At 38.3% G+C, this 21,829-nt stretch overlaps 1 protein-coding gene across 3 annotated transcripts in view; it reads right to left on the reverse strand.

Annotated features, from left to right (window-relative positions):
• The window catches only part of ASB9 (ankyrin repeat and SOCS box containing 9), a 56,154-nt gene extending 34,567 nt beyond the window's left edge, over window positions 1–21,587 (reverse strand). For all 3 annotated transcript variants that reach the window (XM_036742863.1, XM_036742860.1, XM_036742861.1), the window contains exon 1: window positions 21,284–21,587. In XM_036742863.1, coding sequence (XP_036598758.1) covers window positions 21,284–21,377 — 94 coding nt within the window. In that variant the 5' untranslated portion in view covers window positions 21,378–21,587. The remainder of the gene's footprint in view (window positions 1–21,283) is intronic.
• Between the last annotated feature and the right edge of the window lie 242 nt (window positions 21,588–21,829).

A 21,829-nucleotide genomic window follows, 5' to 3' on the forward strand; every position in this document is an offset into this window, starting at 1 on the left:
TACTTTTCCAGAGGGAACACAAGACTACATGGGATTTCGTGACCCTGAATTAGAATGCAACATTTCAAGGACAAAGATAAATTGTGCCTACAATACACAAAACCTCTTTAATCATGACTGCGTGTGACTATGTCTGTATCAAGTCTTTGTATTGCTTATTAACAATCTATAAAGACATAAAATAAAATCCCACAACAAGTCATCCCACCATTAGACTTCAATCCAAAGTGACTCATATTGGGTGGCATAGACGGCTGCCCTCTCTCAGAACAAATCGAAAAGCTGGGAATTAGATAATTCTCTGTTCCCCAACACCACTGTTATGCCATGATTTTCTGTTATTTCACCAAGAAAAGAGCTGCTTGCTCATGCAAAATTTTTTAAATGGTGTAATAATCATAATAGCTAATATTTATATGATACTTTGGGGTTTGCAAAGTGCTTTACAAATATTATCTCATTTAATCCTCACAACAACCCTGAGAAGTAGGGTTATTATTGCCCCCACTTTAAAGGTGAAGAAACTGAGGCAGGCAGCAGTTAAGTGACTCGCCCAGGATAACACAGCTAGCTAGTGTCTGAAGCTGGATTTGAACTCAAATCTTCCTGACTCGAGGCCCAGGGTTTTAACCACTCCATCACCTAACTGCCCCAGGTATATTAAAAAGGTGTCTCTTCTCATCATGCTGATCCTGACTGTCATCGCTGGTCTTTCACTAATATTGGGATGATAGGTCCATCAATAAAGAAATAGTTAGCAATAGTGGTAGAAACAGACACAGGAGAGACGCTGAGTGTTTAATCCTCTGACTCCAAACCAGGGCTCTCTCAACCATACTAGACTGCCTTTCATTCAGGTTCTGCTCCCACTCTATCCTCCAGTGGTGGGATTCAAATGAATTAATAAGCAGTCCTCCATGGAACCGAGCAGAAGTGCTGCCCACCGCCCCACTAACAACCCATTCATCCGAACTCAACCTAAAATTAGGTATTGGTTCTACTGAACCAGTGCAAATGGGCTGAATCCCACCACTGCTATTCCAACCCCACCCCACCCCCCCACACACGCATAGACATAGCAGGGGTTCAAGAATCAGCTTAACTGGAAACTTAGGGGAACAGCTTAATCAGGGAACTGCTGAATTATGGTACCTAAGTGTAAAGGGAAACTATTGTGCTGTAAGAAATGATAATTAAAAGGATGGTTTCAGATAAACCTGGGAAGACTGAAACAGATACAGCCAAACAATTTATATATTAATTAACAACACTGTCACACAACAAAAAGACTTGAGGATTCTGATCATTTCAATGGCCAACCACATCTTCAAAGGATCAATGATGAAACATTCTACCCATCTCTTGACAGAGAATTGACAGCTACAAAATGCAGGATTGGACTTTTTTTTATCTGATTATGCTTACCTATTATAAGAGAATTTTTTAAATCTTTTTTTATCAATAGGAGGGATGGGAAATAAAATAACTATCCATTGAAAATAGACAAAATCCATAATTCTACTTAAATTAATTTACTGTTCAGTTCCACAGCAATCAAATTACCAAAAATTATTTCATAGAGCTAGGAAAAATAACAAAATTCATCTGGAAGAACAAAAAGTCCAGAATGTCAAGAGTAATATTAATGAAAAGAAATGCAAGGGAAGGTAGCCTCGCTGTACCAGATATTAAATTGTATCATCAAGCAGCAATCATCAAAACCACTTGGTACTGGCTAAGAAATAGAGGGGTAGATTAGTGGAATAGGTTAGGCACACAAAACAAAGCAGTCAATGACTGTAGTAATCTACTGTTTGGTAAACCCAAAGAGCCCAGCTTCTGGGATAAGAACTCATTATTTAACAAAAATGGAAAAACTGGCAAATGGTAAGGCAGAAACTAGGCATAGGCCAACATCTTACACCGTACCAAGATAAGGGCAAAATGGGTACATGATCTAGACATAAGGGGTGACACCATAAGAAAATCAGGAAAGCAAGGAATAGTTTGCCTGTCAGATTGATAGAGAAGGGAAGAAATAACCGTCAAAGAGATAGAGAATACTACGAAATACAAAATACAAAATGATAATTTTGATCACATTAAATTAAAATGTTTTTGCACAAACAAAGCCAATGCAACCAAGATTAGAAGGAAATCAGAAAGCTGGGAAATTATTTTTACAGCCAGGTCTCTGATAAAGGCCTCATCTCTAAAACGTATAGAGAACTGAGTCAAATTTATAAGAATACAAGTCACTCCCCAATTGGTAAATGGTCAAAGGATATCAATAGACAATTTTCAGATGAAATCAAAACTATCTATAGTCATATGAAAAAATGCTCTAAATCACTATTAATTAGAGAAATGCAAATAAAACAACTGTGGCAACAATATTCCTAGGAGTTCTCCTTTTGGGATCTTTTTCAAGAGGCGATCAGTGGATTCTTTCCATTTCTATTTTACCCTCTGGTTCTAGAATATCAGGGCAGTTTTCCTTGACAATATCTTAAAAGATGATGTTTAGGCTCTTTTTTTGATCATGGCTTTCTGGGAGTCTAATAATGTTGGAATTATCTCTCCTGGATCTATTTTCCAAGTCAATGGTTTTTCCAATGAGATATTTCACATTGTCTTCTATTTTGTCATTATTTTGGTTCTGTTGTATAATTTCTTGATTTCTCATAGTCATTAGCTTCCATTTGCTCCCTTCTAATTTTTAAGGAATTATCTTCTTCAATGAGCTTTTGGGCCTCCTTTTCCATTTGGCCAATTCTTCTTTTTAAGGTATTCTTCTCCTCCTTCGCTTTTTGGAATCTCTTTTGCAATTTGGGTTAGTCTATTTTTAAGGTGTTATTTTCTTCAGTATTTTGAGGGTCTCCTTTTTTCATGGTTTTCTTGCATTCCTCTCATTTTTTTTCCTAATTTTTCTTCTACTTCTCTTACTTGATTTTCAAAATCCTTTTTGACCTCTTCCATGGCCTGTAACCAAATCATATTTTCCTTGGAGGCATCTGATGTAGAATCTTTGACTTTGTTGTCCTCTTCTGGTCGTATGTGTCAATCTTCTTTGTCACCAAAGATTCTATAGTCTGAGTTTTTTTAATGTGATCTGCACATTTTCTCAGCCAATTACTTGACTTTTGAGCTCTTTGTCAAGGTATGACTCTGCTTCCAGAGTGGAGAGTGCTCTGTCCCAAGCTTCAGGGATTTTGCATAGCTATTTTCTGACCTACTTCTAGGTGCTTGTAAATTTTCAGTTCTTCTGAGGTGGTATCATCCAAAGAGAGCTATTACTCCTCTCCTGGCCTGTGCTCTGGTCTGTGAGTGACCTCAAGCATTCTTCTCTACCCTAGAACTGTGAGGAGGACTCCCTCTCCACATTTGTCACCAGCTCCACCAGGCCAGAGCTCCTCCTCACTCCAGGACCGCCACCCAGGACTGCAACCCAGATCCAAGCAGGGCAAAGCAGGATAATCCTGCCTCAGTGCCAGCAAAGAGATCCCTGCACTCCCACTCTGATCAGCTGCTTGATTCCCCCCACAGTCTGTGGGCCTGGAGCTCTGCAAGCAGCCACTGCTGCTGCTGCCCCTGGGCAGCCACCTCCGCCCCGGAGCTGGGGCTGGACGGTGTTCTTCATCCAACAGAGTCTTCCCGCTGACCTGCTAAGTTATCTTTGGCATTTGTGGGTTGAGAAATCTCGAAACTGCCACAGTTCCCAGTGATTCAGTGCCTTGAGGCCTGCTCCGCCTGGTCTGCTCTGGCCTAGTCTGTATGGGCAAGGCCCATGTTAGGCTGAGCTCCACTCCCAGCGCCATGCTATAGAAATTCCCAGCATCCTTCCAGACTTATTTCTCTCAGTCATTTTGTGGGTTCTGTAGCTCTAGTATTTGTTCAGAGTCATTTTTTACGTTAATATGGAGGCATTTGGGGGAGAGCTCAAGCAAGTTTCTGCTTTTACTCTGCCATCTTGGCTGCTCCCCTAAAGTAAAATTTAAATAAAAGATTAATTACAACAAAGTTTTCTTTACCCTTCTGGGAAGGTGGTTTCTAAAAGGTATCATTCTCTCATGATGAATTTATCAAATGCTATAATCAATCTATATCAAGTAGTAATAGTGAGCATGACACTCCACACATGAATGACAGAATCATTACAGAATCTTTCTCTTTTTAAAAATTCTTTATTATAATAGATGGCTTCCTGAGTAGGGAAGGTGAAAGATATGCTCAGTGATGGAGATGATATTAATATATACATACAAAACACATATTTTATGTGTGATATAATATGCACATATCATTTGAATAATTTTAGAGGCTCATACTATTTAAAACTGGAAGGAACCTTAGAAGTAATTGAGTCTGAACCCTTCATTTTACAGAGAGGAAAACAGAGGCACAGAGAGAAATAAACTGCCTAATACCACAAAAGTAATAAGCAGGAAAGCAAGAATTCAAAACAAAGCTTTCTGACTCCAAACCCTGTGCTCTTACAGAACCCCTCTTTAATCAAGTCAAGTAAATAAAGATTTATGAGACACTTACAATTTCTGTAAGGCACTACATTAGCAGCTGGACTCCTGCCCTCAAAGGGCTTACCTTGTACTGGTGGGTGGGTGGAGGAGGGATACCCCCCCTCAAAGAGACAAGTACATAGAAGGTAATTTGAAAAGGGAAGAGTATTAACAAATAGGGGACTTATCAAAGTATTTAAAAATCTAAGGCCTTGAAAAAAGCACTGAATTTTCCACCACACATTTGCAACATTTTATAGCTGAACCAATTTGTGTATGGCAAAGCAGGGCAGCAGTAAATCAGCCAGTATCAAAATTTTCAGCTGAAAGGAGAAACACTGTTCTAATAATCACCCACCACCTAATTGAGCAATTAACTTCATTAAACTCACCTTTCATTTCCATGACTTCTAAAGTGGAGCTTTTTAATCTCTACACCACACTGAAAAGCATACCTTTTTAATTTTTTAGATGGGAATTCAGTTGTGTCTGTGGGTACATTTCAAAGAGAAATAGACGGGTCAGTAAATGTTTTGAAAGGACCTCCCCAAGAAAAGAGTAGATTGGTCACTCATTCCAGACCATTTTTACTCCAACCCTTCCAAAAAGGAACTGTGTATCTGATATAGGACAATTACAGCCGAACCCACAGAACAATTACCGACTAACAAGGTTAACTCCCTATTCTAATAAACCCTGGGGGACTTTAAAGAATTTTCTCTGCACTCTTTCTTCTCCCCACCTCCCCCATCAGACTCACAATGACTCCCAGGCTTATACTTGGGACTCATCTTGGGACCCTCCCTGCTGCAGAAACTCCAATCACACACCCCCACCAAGCAGATAGAACTTACCCTGTGCCTCAAATCCTGCAGTCCATGTGTAACCCCTGCCACTCCACAATCACTCTCCTTCCCAATGGCTATGCCATCTCACCTCTGAGTCCATGTCCTACACCCCTTCTGGGTGCCAGTTGACCATAAAGGTTAATACTTTCCTTTCACCAGGCCAGGATGTTGTCCACAGAGGTCCAATATTTTCTCATAGAAGATGGGTACCAACCCCTCCTTTGTCATTACATTTCCCAGTTCCCATCTCACTACTTCTTCCATAGGATGCTCTTCAGCGAGATCCTATCTTCCCCTACGTTGGATGGAGATCCTCCCTTTCAATCCCCCAGATTCAATCCCTCACTTCCACTGCCTCTCCCATTTTTGCCTAGAGTCTCCAAGATACCTCATCCCTTTGAGTAGCAGTGGACTTGGCTCCAAGCAGTACTAATTTGCCCAGATGGGTGAGGAGGGATGGACAGGGGGACTGTTTCTATTCAACATTACTTCAACTGGGAATTTGTAATTCTGAGTGTGAGTCACAGCATAAAAAAGGGACAAAACCCTACAAAGACAACAACATAGAAACTGCTTAGAATTCAGAGCTCAAAACCAATGCATCAGAAGTTTTAACTTTGTTAAGACAGAAAGAATAAATGATAATATATTCAATGAATCAGGGTATAATTTAATTTTTTTGCCTTTGAACTTGAAAAATGCCAGTCAATAGGAGTTTTTCCATTTACAAAGAAGAGATAAAGAAGGTTGTTCACGAAAAGACAAATCTGTATTACATTTAATTTTTTAAGGATCTGATGCATAGCAACTTTAGTTCCAAAGCTATTCCAATTGTCTTTTGTTCTGTGTGAATCTCCTTATATTCAATTTTATGTGCTCTTTTTGTTTTGTTTTGTTTTTTTGGAGGGGGGGAAGGCAGGGCAGTTGGTGTTAAGTGACTTGCCCAAGGTCACACAGCTAGTAAGTGTGTCAAGTGTCCAAGGCCAGATGTGAACTCAGGTCCTCCTGACTCCAGGGCTGGTGCTCTATTCACCACGCCACCTAGCTGCCCCAACTGTGCATTCTTTTTAATGCTTCATTGACACTCCATTTAAAAAATATAACTTTCATTACCTCCCTCCCCTAATTCTCTCTATCGATTTTAAAAACCTACTCTTGTAACTGAGCATAGTTAAGCAAAGCAAATCCATATATTTGCCATGCCCCAAATGTATATAGCTCATTCTTCACCTCTATTGCATCACCTCTTTTATCAAGAGAGGACAAACGGATTTCATTACCGGTCCTCTGCAGTTTTGACGCATCATTGCATTGACCAGAAGTCTTAAGTCTCTCAAAGCTGTCATCTTTTGTGATATAGTCACTGTATAAGTTTTTCTCTTGATTTTTCCACTTCATTCTGTATCAATTCATCCAACACCCAGGTTTTTCTAAATCTGTCCCTTCATACTTTCTTACTGAACAATAAAATTATATTAGATTCATACATCATTATCAGCCATTTCCCAAATAGAGAGGCCAAAGGACGTGAAGAGATAATTATCAAAATTAGAAAAGCATGCTACTAACAAAAATATTTTAGAAATGCTCCAAATAATTAATAATAAGAGAGTGCTCCCCATATTTTTTTTTTACCAAATAAGGAGTCTTTCTTGAAGATGTTGGGATCTTTGGGTTTACCGAAAAAACTACGTTAGTATTATGTTAATTTCCTTCTGTTTCTTGCCCTCTTAATCTGTCCCACTGATCAAACTTTCTATTTTTTAATTAACAGTTTTGATGATTACTGATCTAAAGTATACTTTGAGATCTGATAATGCTAATCCTCTTTCTTTCTCTTTTTTTATTACCATTGAAAATTCTGATCTTTTATTCCTGTGGAAGAATTTTTGTTTTCTTGTTTTTCTGGCTCTGTAAAGTAACTCTTTAGTTGGCTGACTGGAATGGTAAATTAATTTAGGTGATACCAATTTTATTGTTGTACTGGCAGGGCTAAATTGTCAATTCAGGTATTTAGGACTGTCTTTATTTCTGTAAAAAAGTATTTTGTAGTTGAATTCGTGTAATTCCTCTCTATGTATTGGTAAGTGGTCACAATACATTTTATATTTTTTTCAAATGAAATTTCTTTTAGTGTTTTTCTGGGAAATATGCAGAAAGGCTAATGATAATCATGAGTTTATTTTATATCTTGCTACTCTACCAAAGTTATTGTTTTAATTAATTTTAGATAAATTTCTAATGGTCCCTAAGGAGACTACTACAACATCTACAACAATAATAATAACAATTATTATTATTATTATTATTATTATTATTATTTCCTCTTTGCCTGTTTTTATTCCTTAAATTTCTTTTCCTTGATTTATTGATATGGCTAGCATTTCTAAAACCACATCAAATAGTAGTAATGGTAATAGACATCCTTGCTTTATCCAATTTTATTGGAAAGGCTTCTAGTAATTTGCCACTGTATATAATGCTCACTCCTGGTTTTAGATCAATACTATCTATCCTATTAAGAAAAGTTCATTTTATTATGCTTTTAAAATGTTTTTCCTAACAGCAACAGATGTTGTGTTTATCAAGTCTTTTCTATATCTATTAATGTAATTATATAGTTTTTATTATTTTGTTATTAATATGGTATATATATGTGTGTATATATATATATATATATATATATATATATATATATACAACATTCATAGTTTTCCTAATATGAAAAAACCCTACATTCTTGGTATAAATCGATGTGATTATTATGTTCAATTATTTTTATATGTTGTTCCATCCACTTTGCTAATATTTGATTTAGCATTTTTACATAGATATTCATTAGGTATACTGAGCTATCATTTTCTTTCTCTGCTTTATCTCTCCATGGTTTAGGTATCAAGACCATATTTGTATCATAAAATAACTTCGGAAGAAACCCTTCTTTTTCCATTTTCACACAAAGCTTATGTAACATTAGAATTAATTCTTTCTTTTAATCTTTGATAGAGTTTATTTGTAAATCCATCTCATAGTTATTTTTTCCCTGCTTTGAGAATTCATTTATGCCTTATTCAATTTTCTTCCTGAGATTCTATGCAAATTTGCTGTTTCTTCTTCTGTTCATTTGCATAATTTATTTTTGCATGTATTCATCCAATTCATCTAGATTTATCAATGTTATCAAGCAAAATAGTTTCTAATAATTTCTTTTAGTATTTATATTGTAAGCATATTATGAATTCTCCTTTTTCATTTTTCATATTTATCATTTGGTCTTCCTCTCATTTTTTTCAATAATCGCACTAGTCAAGTTTACCCATTTTATTAGTTATTTCCCAAATTAATTAATTATTTATCAATTTTTAGCAATTCATCACTTTTTTCTTTAATTTTATTAATCTTATCTTTGATTTTTAGAATTTATATTTTTTTGTCAGAGGTTTTTTATTTTTTATTTCTCTAGGCTTTAAGTTGCATGCCTAATTCATTGATCTGTTATTTTCTCTTTTCTGATTAAAATGTTTAAAGATATTAATTTTCCCCCTTAAGAATGATATGGCTGCATTTCAAGATTTATGCGATGTTGTCTCATTGTAGCCTTCTTTGATGAAATGATCTATTGTTTCTGTAACTTGCTCCTTGAGCCACCAATTCTTTAGGATTAAATTATTTAGACTATATTTAAGTTCAAATCGTTTCTCCAAAGATTATAATTTTTATTATGATAAAGTTAGTAAATGATGTGTTTATTATTTCTGCTTTTTAATAACTTACCTATGGTAAATTTTCATAAAAGTGTCATATATGTATAAGTATCAAAGAGTCATCAAAAAGTTCCCCTATATAATTTTTCTAAAGCTCTTTTTGGGTCCTTAACTTCTTTCTTGTTTATTCATTCATTCATTCATTTATGCTAGATTCATTTAGGTCTAAAAAGGGTACACTGAGAAGCGGCTAGGTGATGCAGTGGGTTGAATGCTCAGCCTGAAATCAAGAAGACTTGAGTTCAAATCTGGTTTCAGATACTTATTAGCTGTGTGACCCTGCGTAGTCACTTAAAGTCTGTTTGCCCCAGTTTCCTCATATGCAAAATGAGAATAAGAATAGCATCTACCTCCCAGGATTGTTGTAAGGCTCAAATGAGATAATAATTTAGTGTTTTACATAGTACCTGGCACATAGTAAGTACTATATAATGTTAGCTACTGAGGTCCCTACCAGTTTCACTGTCTATTTCTCCTTGTAATTCAAGCTTCTTTATTGTAATTTATTGTATTGTATTGTAATTTAAGCTTCTTTATATTCTATGACATTTGGTGTATGTATATACAATACATATCTATATGTGTATATAAATAAACATACCACAATATATAGATAGATAGATAGCTGTAGATAGATAGATAGATATAGTTTTGATATTACTTCAGTATCTATACCTTAAGGTGTAATGTAATTTCCCTATCTATTTTAACGATGTCTATTTTTAATCTTACTTTGTCAAAGATAGTAATTGCTATTTCTTTTTTGAGTTCAACTGAAGAATAATGAATTCTGCTCTTGCCCTTCACATCAACACTGCCTAATTTGTGTGTTTCTTGTAAACATGATCTTATTGCATTCTGCTTTCTAATCCATACTGTTATCTTTTTTCCATTTTATTTGTGGGGTTCATATTCAGTGCTATGATTGCTAATTGTGTACTTCCCTCCATTATTTTATTCCTTTTGTTCCCTGCCCCCTCTTTACAAAGAAGGAGAAGGTAGAGGAAGACAGGGAATGTGATCAACATTAGTGATCCTCTTTAACCCTTAGCCAGATTTCAATCGCTAGTTCCTACTTTCTTTTTTCCTTCCTTCCTTCCTTCCTTTTTTCTTCCTTTCTTTATCTCTCCTTTCTCTTTTCTCTTTCTTTCTTTTCTTTTTTTTTCTCTCTCTCTCTCTAATCTTTCCTCTCTTCTCCTTTTTTCTTTCTCTCTACTCTCTCTCTTCTCCTCTTTTTTCTCTTTCTCTCTTTCCTCTCCTCTTTTTTCTTTCTTTCTCTCTCCTCTCATTTTCTTTCTTCTCTGTGTCTTTTTCTTTCTCCTTTACCTTTCCTCTTTCTCTTTGACATTTTCATTCCCTCCTTCCTTCCTTTCTCCTTCTTTTTTCACTTTTTCTTTCACTCTCTTTCTCTCCATTGTCTTCCCTTTATGATCAATCCTCCAAAATTCATATTTGTTTTTTGTGTAATTACTGCCTTCTCATTTCTTCCCTCCCTTTTAAGCCCCTCTGTCCATTTTCCCTATTCCTGCCTGTTACCCTGTTGAGTTTAATATACTATACCAAACTTTTTATGTTTGTACATATGTGTATATGCTTTACCTGCACATATATGTGTATGTATATGTATACATACTTTATTTTTATGTGTTTGCATATGTGGTTAAACACAAATCTCCTTTGTTTGGTTCAGATGATAATAAGATTTATTTGGTGACATTCTTCCTTATTCCTTCCCTCCACTTTTGTATGGGTTCCCAACCTTCTTCCTCATTTGCTTCCCAGTGTATTCATTTGTTCCAAGAAATAAAATTTCAGAATAGAAAAAAAAACTTTTTTGGCACAGAAAAGTAACAAACATATGAAGTTGCCAAAAAGGAAGAGAAATTCTGAGCAACAGGGGAGAGAAAAGAGATAAAATAAGGAAAGAAAAAGGTAATAAAATAAATTTTAAAAAAGAAAAATAAATCTTTAACATAAGTAAAAAAAACCCAAATAAGGAAGAGGGTGGGCAAATGGAAGTGAAAAAAGTGAGGGAGAAGAAAGGCTTCAGGAAAAGTTACATCAAATTAATTTAAGCAAAACTAATCACAAAGACAAAATGTTAACTTGAAAGAAGGGAATAAAAACAACTAAATATTAGAGAAACAAACTGAGAACAACACAGATCTAACTCTCTTAACTTTATGTATAAATGGACTAATTGAGCCAACAAAATGAAAGAGAGTGGTAGAAAGGATAAACAAACAAAACTCTACAATCTGTTGTTTACAAGAAGGACATCTAAAAAGCAAAAACACATAGAACCAAAATGAGAAGCTGGAATAAAATTTACCATGTATCAGGTGAATCCAAAAAAGCAGGAGTTGCAAACATGCTAGCAGACAAAGGAAAAATAAAAATCCATGGTATCAATGGAGACAAACAAGCAAATTATACTTAAAGGCAAAATATAACCAATATCAATATTATACATATGCACCAAATAGCATTATACATAATGGAAAAGTTAACTGCATTACAAAAACACCTATTAATACTAAAATAGTAAGAGACTACTGTTATTTGCTCAGAGCTGGGCAAATCTAGCAAAGGTTAATAAAAAGGAAAAATGGAACTACATTGTGATAATTTTAGACTAAAATATTTATAACATCTTCTGAATGAGAATATTAAAGATGTACATATTTCTCAGCAACACACAGTACATTTACAAAAATAGACCATTTGCTTGGCACAAAAAAAATTATAAATGTAAAAACGATATACTAAATATGCATCCTTTACTGACTTTAATGCAATAAAAAAATAGCAATCAGTATAGAAAGTCCAAGTAAAAGACATAGACCTAAGTGGAGACTTAACAATGAAAGTCCGAACAATGAGAAGATCAAAGAACAAATCATAGAAATTAAAATAACTATGTGAAGGACAATAATAATGATGAGACAACATACCAAAATTTCTGGGATACAGCTAAAGCAGTCCTCAGAGGAAAAATTATATCCCTAAAAACATAAGTTAACAAAATAGAAAAAGTGAGGATTAATTAACTGAATATGTAAATTTTAAAATTAGAAAACCAACAAATAAGTAAAACCAAAATAAGCATAGAAAAGGAAATCTTCACAATTAGAGGAGACATAAATTAGAAACCTGTACTGACAAAATTAAGAGCTGTTTTTTTTTTTTGAAAAGGCTAACAATGTTGATAAATGTTTAGGTGAGCTGATTAAAAAGAAGAGGAAGATCAAATGAACAAAATTAAAATGAACAAGGTAAAATCACAACAAACCCAGAACAAATAAAAAGAATTATCAGAACCTATTATAATTATGTGCCAATGATACCGAGAATTCAAAAGAAATAGAAAATTACCTAGAATATACAATTCCCAAATTAACAGAATACCAAATAGAGATCTTAAATAATCCAGTTTCATAAAAGGTAATTGTCATAAGGAAACTATTAACCAGGAGGCGGGGGAGGAGGCAGTGGGGGGAGGAATTCAGGTAGATATACAGGAGTCTATCAGACTTTTAAAGAAAAACAATATCATTCTCTCTCCTCTCTTCTTTCTCTTTCACTTTCTTCTCTTTCTCCCTTTTCCTTTCTTTCTTCCTTTTTTTCTTTCTTACCAATTATTCAAAAAAATTGAGAAAGAAAGCATTCTACTGAACTGCTTTTATGAGAAGAATACAGCCTTAATTACTAAACCAGGCAAAGATGAAAGAAGAGAAAACGGTACATCAATAGAATTAAACATAAATAAATATTTTAATATGATAAAAATAAATACCTAAAGGGGCAGCTAGGTAGTGCGGTGGATAGAGCACACAGGCCTGGAGTCAGAAAGAATCACCTTCCTGAATTCAAATCTGCCCTTAGACACTTCCTAGCTGTATGACCCTGAGCAGGTCACTTAACTCTGTTTGCCTCAGTTTCCTCATCTGTAAAATGAGCTGAAGAAGGAAGTGGCAAACCAATATAATATCTTTGCCAAAAAAAAAAAACTTCAAATGGGGTCACCAAGAGTCAGACAAGTCTGCAGCAACTGAACAGTAACAACAACACTGCATACAGGTTAAAAAAAATTGAAAAGAAGAGCATCAGAACAGGCTAAACAGAGCAAAATCAGAAATAATTGAACTTAGTGACCCAGCATACGATGAACCCAGAAACAAAATCCCTAAGGAAAAAAAACTCCCTATTTGAAAAGAATGCTGGGAAAACTAGAAAACAGTCTGGTGGAAATTATGTTTAGTATTTTCACCACATGCCATAACAACCTCAAAATGTATAAGCAAAATGATTATTAAAAAGTCATGTTACCAAAACAGAAGAAAACCAGATCAGATACCTGTATCAATATTGCTGATAAGGCTACCAAGAGAGACAGAAAGATAGACCGACATACATACATGCACATACACATATACAAACATATATGTATACATGTACATACTCACATATATATTTACAACTAACAGAAATATTTATGATCAAAATTTATTATGCAGTAGAAGAATACGACCAAGGAGTCTTCAAAAGAAGAACTGAAAGCAATTTACAGTCATGAAAGAATCCTCCCAATTACCAATAATCAGAGACATGATGATGCAGAAGCTTAGATACAAAGTAAATACCTATTGATTTGGGGTCGGTTAAATAAATTGCAGTACATGAACGTAGCTGAAATACCGTGAAAAAAGAAACAACGAATATGGTGGATTCAGAGAAGCATGGGAAGACGTGAACTGATGCAAATTTAAATAAGCAAGCGCGTATTTCATATGATGACTCCAACAAAGCAGCAAAACAATAGAACCCAAATTCTCTGAAATTATGGGCCAGGCTTGGCCCCAAAGAAGAGATTTGAGAAGGCCCCACCTTCGTTTCTTTGCAGAGGCTGGGGATTCTGAGTGTGGAATATTGGGTATAATGTCAGAATTTTGCAATAGAGCTCCTTGAGGGGAGAGCCTGTCTTTTGCCGCCTCTGTATCTCCGCTGCTTAGTACAATGCCTGGCACGTGTCATTGTTCAGTCATTTCAGTCATGTTCGACTCTTTGTGACCCCATCTGGAGTTTTCCTGGAAAAGATACTGGAGTGGGCTTACCATTTCCTTCTTCAGCTCATTTTATAGATGAGAAAACTCAGGCAAACAGGGTTGTGAATGATTTGCCCAGGGTCACACAGTTAATAAGCCTCTGAGGCTAGATCTGAACCCAGGAGGATTAGTCTTCCAAGCCGGGCACTCTGTCCATATAGCCCCACCTAGTTGCCCTGCTTGGCACACTGAAGGTGCTTTAAAATATTTATTGATTACTTTTCCAGAAGTGTTTTTCTCCTCTTTATATTCTGTGTCACAGCTCTCTGAGCAGGGGAGAGAGGAGAAACACTCTAGAAAAGTATAAAGGACTTAAAGGATACCGATATATTATTTTTAAAGTTGTTTGATGATTATGTAACACGTGGTATCAGATGACTTTCTCAAAATACCGGAGAATTTGTTACAAAGTGAGATATAAAAACAATGCATTCGTCTGCTAGGGAGTGGGGAGAGGGGGAGAAGGGGATCAACGGTCTCCTTGTTCTTAGAAACGGAGAGGTTTGTTTCAACGGTGTGTGTCGATGGAAGGATTCCAATGGAAAAATTCCATTGGAATCATACCGAAAATGGACCTAGTTGTATTCCAATTAGCAAGGGTGAAGGGTATTTGGGGTGGGGGGAGGGGTGGGAGAGCAGGGTGCAGGGTAAAGACAGGAAAGGGAAAAGCTAAACCATAGCGTTAGAGCACAAAGTAACCTAAAGGTCACCTGGGCTGGCCCATTCATTTCCCAGATTGGAAAGCTGACCCCCAGAAAGGGTAGGCAGAAAAACTGGAAGTCAAACCCTGGTCCTCTGAGTTCAAAATCTGTATTTTTTTTCCTAATGAAGTAAATACCATCCTTATCCAACAGGCAAGCTGACCCTTCCCTTGAGTTAAGAAGAGTATTTTCCCCAGAATGAAAGCAGAACACCATTTTTTCTGCAATCCCTCTTCTGCTGGCTTTATTCTCCAAAAAGGTAGATGTTATTCGTATGTGGAGAAGGTCTTTATCTATGTGTTACAAATGATGCTGGAACTTTACTTCACCCACATCTCTCACACACACCCCCCCACACACACACACACCAGCCAGAAGTCACAGCATCTTAAATCTCAGACTAACTTCATCTATGTGGACAGCAGTATGGTTACCAAGTGGAAAAAACCCTGGAATAGTTCATTCGCCTGGCTGTTTGTTGTTCAGTCGTGTCTGAGTCAGCATGACCACGTTTGGGGGTTTCTTGGCAAAGATATTGGAGTGGTTTGCCATTTCCTTCTCCAGCTCATTCTGTACATGAGGGAACTAAGGCAAACAGAGTTAAGTGACTTGCCCGGGGTCACACAGCTAATAAGTGTCTGAGGCCACATTTGAACTTAGTAAAACGAGTTTTCCTCGTTCCAAGCCCAGGGCTCTATCCCACGGCACCACCTAGCTGCTCCACTCATCTGGTTATGCCGTCAACTAACTGTATGACCTTTACCTGCCTTAGTTTTCTAATCTGAAAGAGTCTGAACTGTCTCCCTATCAATGACTTGGAGCTGGAGAAGACTTTACAAGCCACCTAATCCATCCTCTTAATGAACAGATAGAGTGCCAGGCCTGGAGTCCAGAAGATTCAAGAACCCATCGTGAGACACTTACTAGCTGTGTGACTCTGGGCAAGTCACTTAACCCAGTTTGCCTCAGTTTCCTCATCTGTAAGATGATCTGGAAAAGGAAATGGCAAACACCTCCAGTGTCTTTGTCAAGAAAACCCCACACGGAGTCAAGAAGAGTTGGACAGGACTGAAAGCTGATTGAACAAACAAGCTTGTCTCAGTTCTCATGATCTTCTTCCCCTGTGGACATTTGAGGAGCCCTAGTCCTTTGGCTCTGTGTACTAGAGGACATGGGGCCTCCTTTGGAGATCTTATCTACTTTTGTGACTTCAGCTCTAGCCACAGGTCTATACAAGTCCCCGAACTCCAGCCCCACCTCTCCAAATTGTCAATCAAATCACATGCATTTATTAAGAGCTTTATTATATGCTAGACACTGAGCTAAACTCTGAGAATACTAAGACCAAAGTAAAGTAGTCTTTACCTTCGAGAAGTTTACACTCTATCAGGAAAGACAACGTAAATAATTCTATGTGAGACAGCTAGGTGGGGCAGTGGATAGAACACCAGCCCAGAAGTCAGGAGGACCTGAGTTCAAATCCAACCTCAGATACTTATTAGCTGTGTGACTCTAGCCAAGTCACTTAACCCCATTGCCTTCCCCACCCCTGAAAAAAAATTAAATAAGTCTATAGAAAATAATCGTAAGGCAAATTTTTGAGGGAAGGATGCTAGTAGCTGAAAAAGGCTTCATGTAGAAGATGTCAAGGGCAGTTTTGACACAAACAAGGGGCAGAGATGAGGTAGAAATGCATTCCAGGCAAGTGAAAGGTGTGCAAATGGAGATGGAGAGGCAGGAAGGCTAGTTGGGCTGAACCATAGAGTGCGAGAAGGGAAGGCAGATTGAGGCTAACAGAGGTAGGTTGATTGTCTTTAGATTTCCATATGACTATCAAGCTTAATATGTCCTCAGATTAACTCATTATCTCGCTCTCTGCAGCCCTCACCCCAAACTTGCACCCCTTTAAAACATCTCTGCTTCTGTCAGTGGCACCCTAGTTCCCAGGTTTAACATATACAGGCTTGAGATCTTAGATTAATATTTTGTTCATTCTTCCCTTTCCTTCTCCACATACAGACACCACATCTTGAACACTTTTGTTTTGAAATATCTCTATCTGACCCTGATTCTCCCTAGTTCCAGTCTATTATCTTACACCTGGCTGCTTAGAAGGGACTTTTGACCATCTCTGTCCACTCTGCCTGACCCCAAGGGTGTTCTTTCTCATCTTCGTATCCCTGGTGAATAGCACAGTATATTGAGGGACGCAGAGAAGTTCAGTGGCTTGAGTCAGAGAACCTGGGTTCAAATCCCCGCTTTGACCTCATAACCTCCCCAGGATTCCATTTCCTCATTTATAAGATGAGGGAATTGGACTAGATGGCCTTTCCAGCTCTACATCCGTGACTCTATGCACATTTTTGTTTGCTTGCCTTAATTTCTGGCCAGATCTGTGATTTTATCAGTACAGGGAGCTGGAGAGAGATGCTGCTTCCTTTGCAGTAACAAGTAAGCACCTTCTCTGAGATGTGCAGCCATAGTTGGCACCGGGAGCATTAGGGGAGTAACTGATCTGACCAGGGTCACACAAGTCAGCGTGTTTCAGAGGCAGAATGAGAACCCGGGTCTTCTCGGCCCCAGGGTCAGTTTTCTATCTACTATACCACATTGCCCTTCACCTTGAAGATAAATATTAGGTGGATTGGTGAACTGAACAGCCTCCTTACGGCTTCCATGATTCCTGGCTCCCCACCGGCCAGTTCATTCCCTAGCCTGCCCTTCGTCTGATCATCCTCCCAAGTCATGATCTATGTATCTTACATGTGTCATATGTCTGTGTGTCTTTCATCATGATTGCTCTCCTCCTTGAAAATCTTCACCACGCTCCCTACTTCCTTCCTACCTCATCTCAAGGCCATCATTTCAAGGCCTTTCGCTACCTGGCTCTGCCCTAACCCTCTAAACTGCTTTCCCACTCCTCAGAAACGCCCTCCGTTGTAGCCGGGTGGGTTCCCTAACTATCTGAGAAACATTCAATGATCATCTCTTGTCTTCACTCCTTCATTCATGCCTAGAATGCCTTCCTCTCTTTTCCTTTTCAAATCCTATCATTCGTATCCCATCATTCAGGACACAGATTAGGTTCTGCAATCCTTGACTCTTCCCCAGCCTCTTCCTACAGCCCTCAACAATCTCCCCTCAAGGCCCACGATGCTGTATGACTCAATTCGGAATTTTTTAACATGACCTTTAAAAAAAATGTTCTGCTGTTGTTTCCAGAACATCAGTCCTCTCTCCTCAGGTCTTCTCTCCTCAAGGGCACTTGAATCTCCTTGAGGGCAGAGACCACCTGCCCTAGAGCAGGGGACGGGTGGAGGGACCCACACTGCCGGTGAACCTGGGATGCTGTGTCCTCCTGAGGGCAGACCCATAAAGCAAAACTGCCTCGTTTGTGTACTGACCCAAGGCAAATACAGACTGGCAACACAGAGTGCTGAATGAAATAATCTCTTTGATGCAGTGCCTTGTTTTTTACAGAGTCATCAGGCAGCAGCTGATGAGCCAGTCTCTGCCTGCCTGCCCTGGGGGCCTGTGCCAGTGAGGGCCCTGGTTCCTTGGGGCCACACACACAAAAGGCCCCCGGTGTCCAGCCCACAAGATACATCCTCCCCCCTCCCCCCCGCCGCAGTCCCACTCACATACATGTGTATCTACATGCAGATGTACATATTTACAAAAGCACGTGTGTATGTATGTTTATATATGTCTTTCCACGTGTGTGAATCTATGTGCATCTTTATATATGTGTGTATGTCTCTCTCACCATATATACACTTTATATAGAGGGTGTCCCTAAAGTCTGGACACATAGGCAAAAATGCATATTTTGAAATATTTGGAATATTAACAGGCCATAGCCCCCTTTTTCTGGGGTATGCTAAAGGAGAAGGTGTACTCAGTGAAAATCGCAGATGCAACACACTTGATTGAACACATAAAGAGTGAATGTGCTAAAATTGACGGCAACGTGGGGTTATTGCATCGAGTTCACGTGAATCTTGCAAAGCGGAGCAACCTTTACATCACAAACGATGGAAATCATATTGAAGATGTTATTTGTTACTATTCCAGTTAAATAAAATGTTGAAATTTTCATTCATTTCATTTCTTGAAAACATGCATTTTTGCCTATGTGTCCAGACTTTAGGAACACCTTATATGTGTGTGTTTGTGTCTTTATAAGTGTGTATATGTGTGTGCGTGTATATATATATATATATATATATATATATATATATATATATATATATATATATATATATATATATATATATATATATATATATACATATATATATATATATATATATATATACACACATGTATATATGTGTGTATGTGCATGTTTATATGTATCTCCATGCATGTGTCTATATACATGCGTGCATGTGTCTAAATATAGTGTTTACATATGTGCGTGTCTATATGTATATGTGTGTGTCTATATATATATAGACACACAATGTTTATATATGGCATATGTCTCTATATACACAACGTTTATATATGTGTGTATATATATGTTTATGTATGCGTATATGTGTCTATATACACAGTGTTTAAATATATGTGTGTATGTGTGTCTATATATAGTGTTTACATGTGTCTTTCTCTACGTGTCTATATGTGTGTCTCTATATAAACAGGCACATAGTCATATATGTGTTTGTATGCATATATATGTTTCTCTATAGATATACATGTATATGTGTTTGATTTATGTATACACAAACATGTGTGTGTGTGTGAATGGGGGGGAGGGGAGGTTTGCTAGGTGACACTGTGGATAGAGTTCTAGGCCTGGAATCAGAAAGACTCATCTTCTTGAGTTCAAATCTGGTCTCAGATACTCACTAGATCTATACGACACCGCGCAAGTCACTTAGCCCTGTTTGCCTCAGTTTCCTCGTCTGTAAAATGAGCTGGAGAAGGAAACGGCAAAACCACTCCAGAATCTTTTCCAAGAAGACTCCAAATGCAGTCACAAGGAGTCGGACGTGACCGAAAACGACTGATAAACAACATGTGTGTATACGTATACACATACACACAAATATATACGTGTGTGTGTAGAGACACATATATACATGCACATGTGTATGTATGTTTATCTATAGATGTATCTAGAGACACATACATGCATACATACATACACATATATATTTTATAAATACACACACACACACACATATAGTGTCTATAGAAAGACAGAGACAGACAGACAGAGAGAACCTGAACATGCAATTTCATAAAGTAATTCCCAGATGAGAAAAATCTCTCTTGCAATGCAAGTCAGCTATGCCTCTATGTACAGTTAAAAAACAAAAGTCACTGATTTAGAGAGCATGAATTTATTGGACAATCTATTTTTTTTCCCTTTTTCTCTTTAAATAACAGTCAGCCTCCATCTAACATTTGAACATCAAGCGTTTTACTGGAGAACCTGCTGTCTACAGGGCCCTGCTGCGTATGAAGGGATCAAGACCTTTGTCGGAGAACCATCTGATTGAAAACGTTCTCCACCCTCAGCCAGACGCTGTCTTGGGGACTCTGAAGTCCATGCACTTTTCCCACCAAAACTAGAAGCTTCAGAGAAGCCTGTCTCTGATGCAAACAATCTGAAAACGCAAGCTGATGTTTTCACATGTGTGTATGGAAACCAAGGAGGAGTCTGGTGTGTGTATACATGTGTGCATATACACACACGTAAACATACACACATGCATACATGAATATACGCATATATGCCATAGATAGATACCAAAACCAGACTCCTAGCTGCTTTCCGTGATTTCTGCCTCTCCACGATCCAGTTCTCTCTAACTCTTTCTCCCTCTCTCTCTCCCCCCAACACACAGACACATGTATATATGTGTAACACATATGTGCATAGTGTACATGTACACACAAATGTGTACTGTGCTGCTTACATACATATACACAAATGCGTCTATGTGTGTGCATGTATATATACAGAGGTGTGGATGAACACACACGTGTGATATATATGTGAGTGTATTTGGGCATGTATGTGAGCATGTACATGTGTGTACACATGCATGCACATATTTATAAATACACATTACATTCACATACGTATGCATGTGTGGAGCCTGGATTTGCAATGTCATTAATAAAATAATTCCCAGATGAGAAAAATCCGTCTACCAGTGCCAGTCAACTCTGCACGTCTGTCCAGCTGAGAACAAGCGGTCGCTGCCTTAGGGAGCATGCACTTCTTGGAAGCTGTACCTAGACGTGCCCTGCTTCAGAATCAGTCCAACCACTCCAACCCCAGGCTCCACCGAGGCACAAACCTCCCCTGCCTGGTTCAGGGTTACTCACCACTCATCAGTGGGTTTGCAGAGGCCTGCAGAGGGGGCTGGCCTCCCCAGCCCTGGGGCTTGCCGGGGCTCCCGCCGCCTCCTTGGCTAGCCATGGGGCTCGGCCCGGCCGGGAGCAGGGCAGGGCTCCCCTCCAGCGGCTCAGGAGAGTTCAAATTCCATGCTCCCCGCCACTGGGCACCCAGGCGTGTGACTCATCTGTGGAGCACACAGCCTCTGCAGCGTCTGGGACTGAGTGCCAGCAGCAGCAGCCGTAACCTGAGCACCTGGGTCCGAGGCTCCCTCCCACCTCCCCCGGCTGGCTGGGGGGCTGGCCCAAGCCCAGAAAGACCTCAGGACACCCAGGGAGAGAAGCCGATGATGTCACGTCCTTTGCTCAAACTGAGGCCAATCAGTGAGAGGGCCTTGGAGGTTTATCAGGAAGGAAACTCACAGTTTGTAACTTTGGAGAGTGAGAGGGGTGGGGGTGGGACGGTGGGGGGAGATGTGAATGGGTAGAGAAGCAACTCAGCGGCTCGGGTCAGAGGAGGCCTCGGGGCTGTGGACA

The sequence above is a fragment of the Trichosurus vulpecula genome, chromosome 2, assembly GCF_011100635.1.
Source record: "Trichosurus vulpecula isolate mTriVul1 chromosome 2, mTriVul1.pri, whole genome shotgun sequence".
In the NCBI taxonomy this organism is placed as follows: Eukaryota; Metazoa; Chordata; class Mammalia; order Diprotodontia; family Phalangeridae; genus Trichosurus; species Trichosurus vulpecula.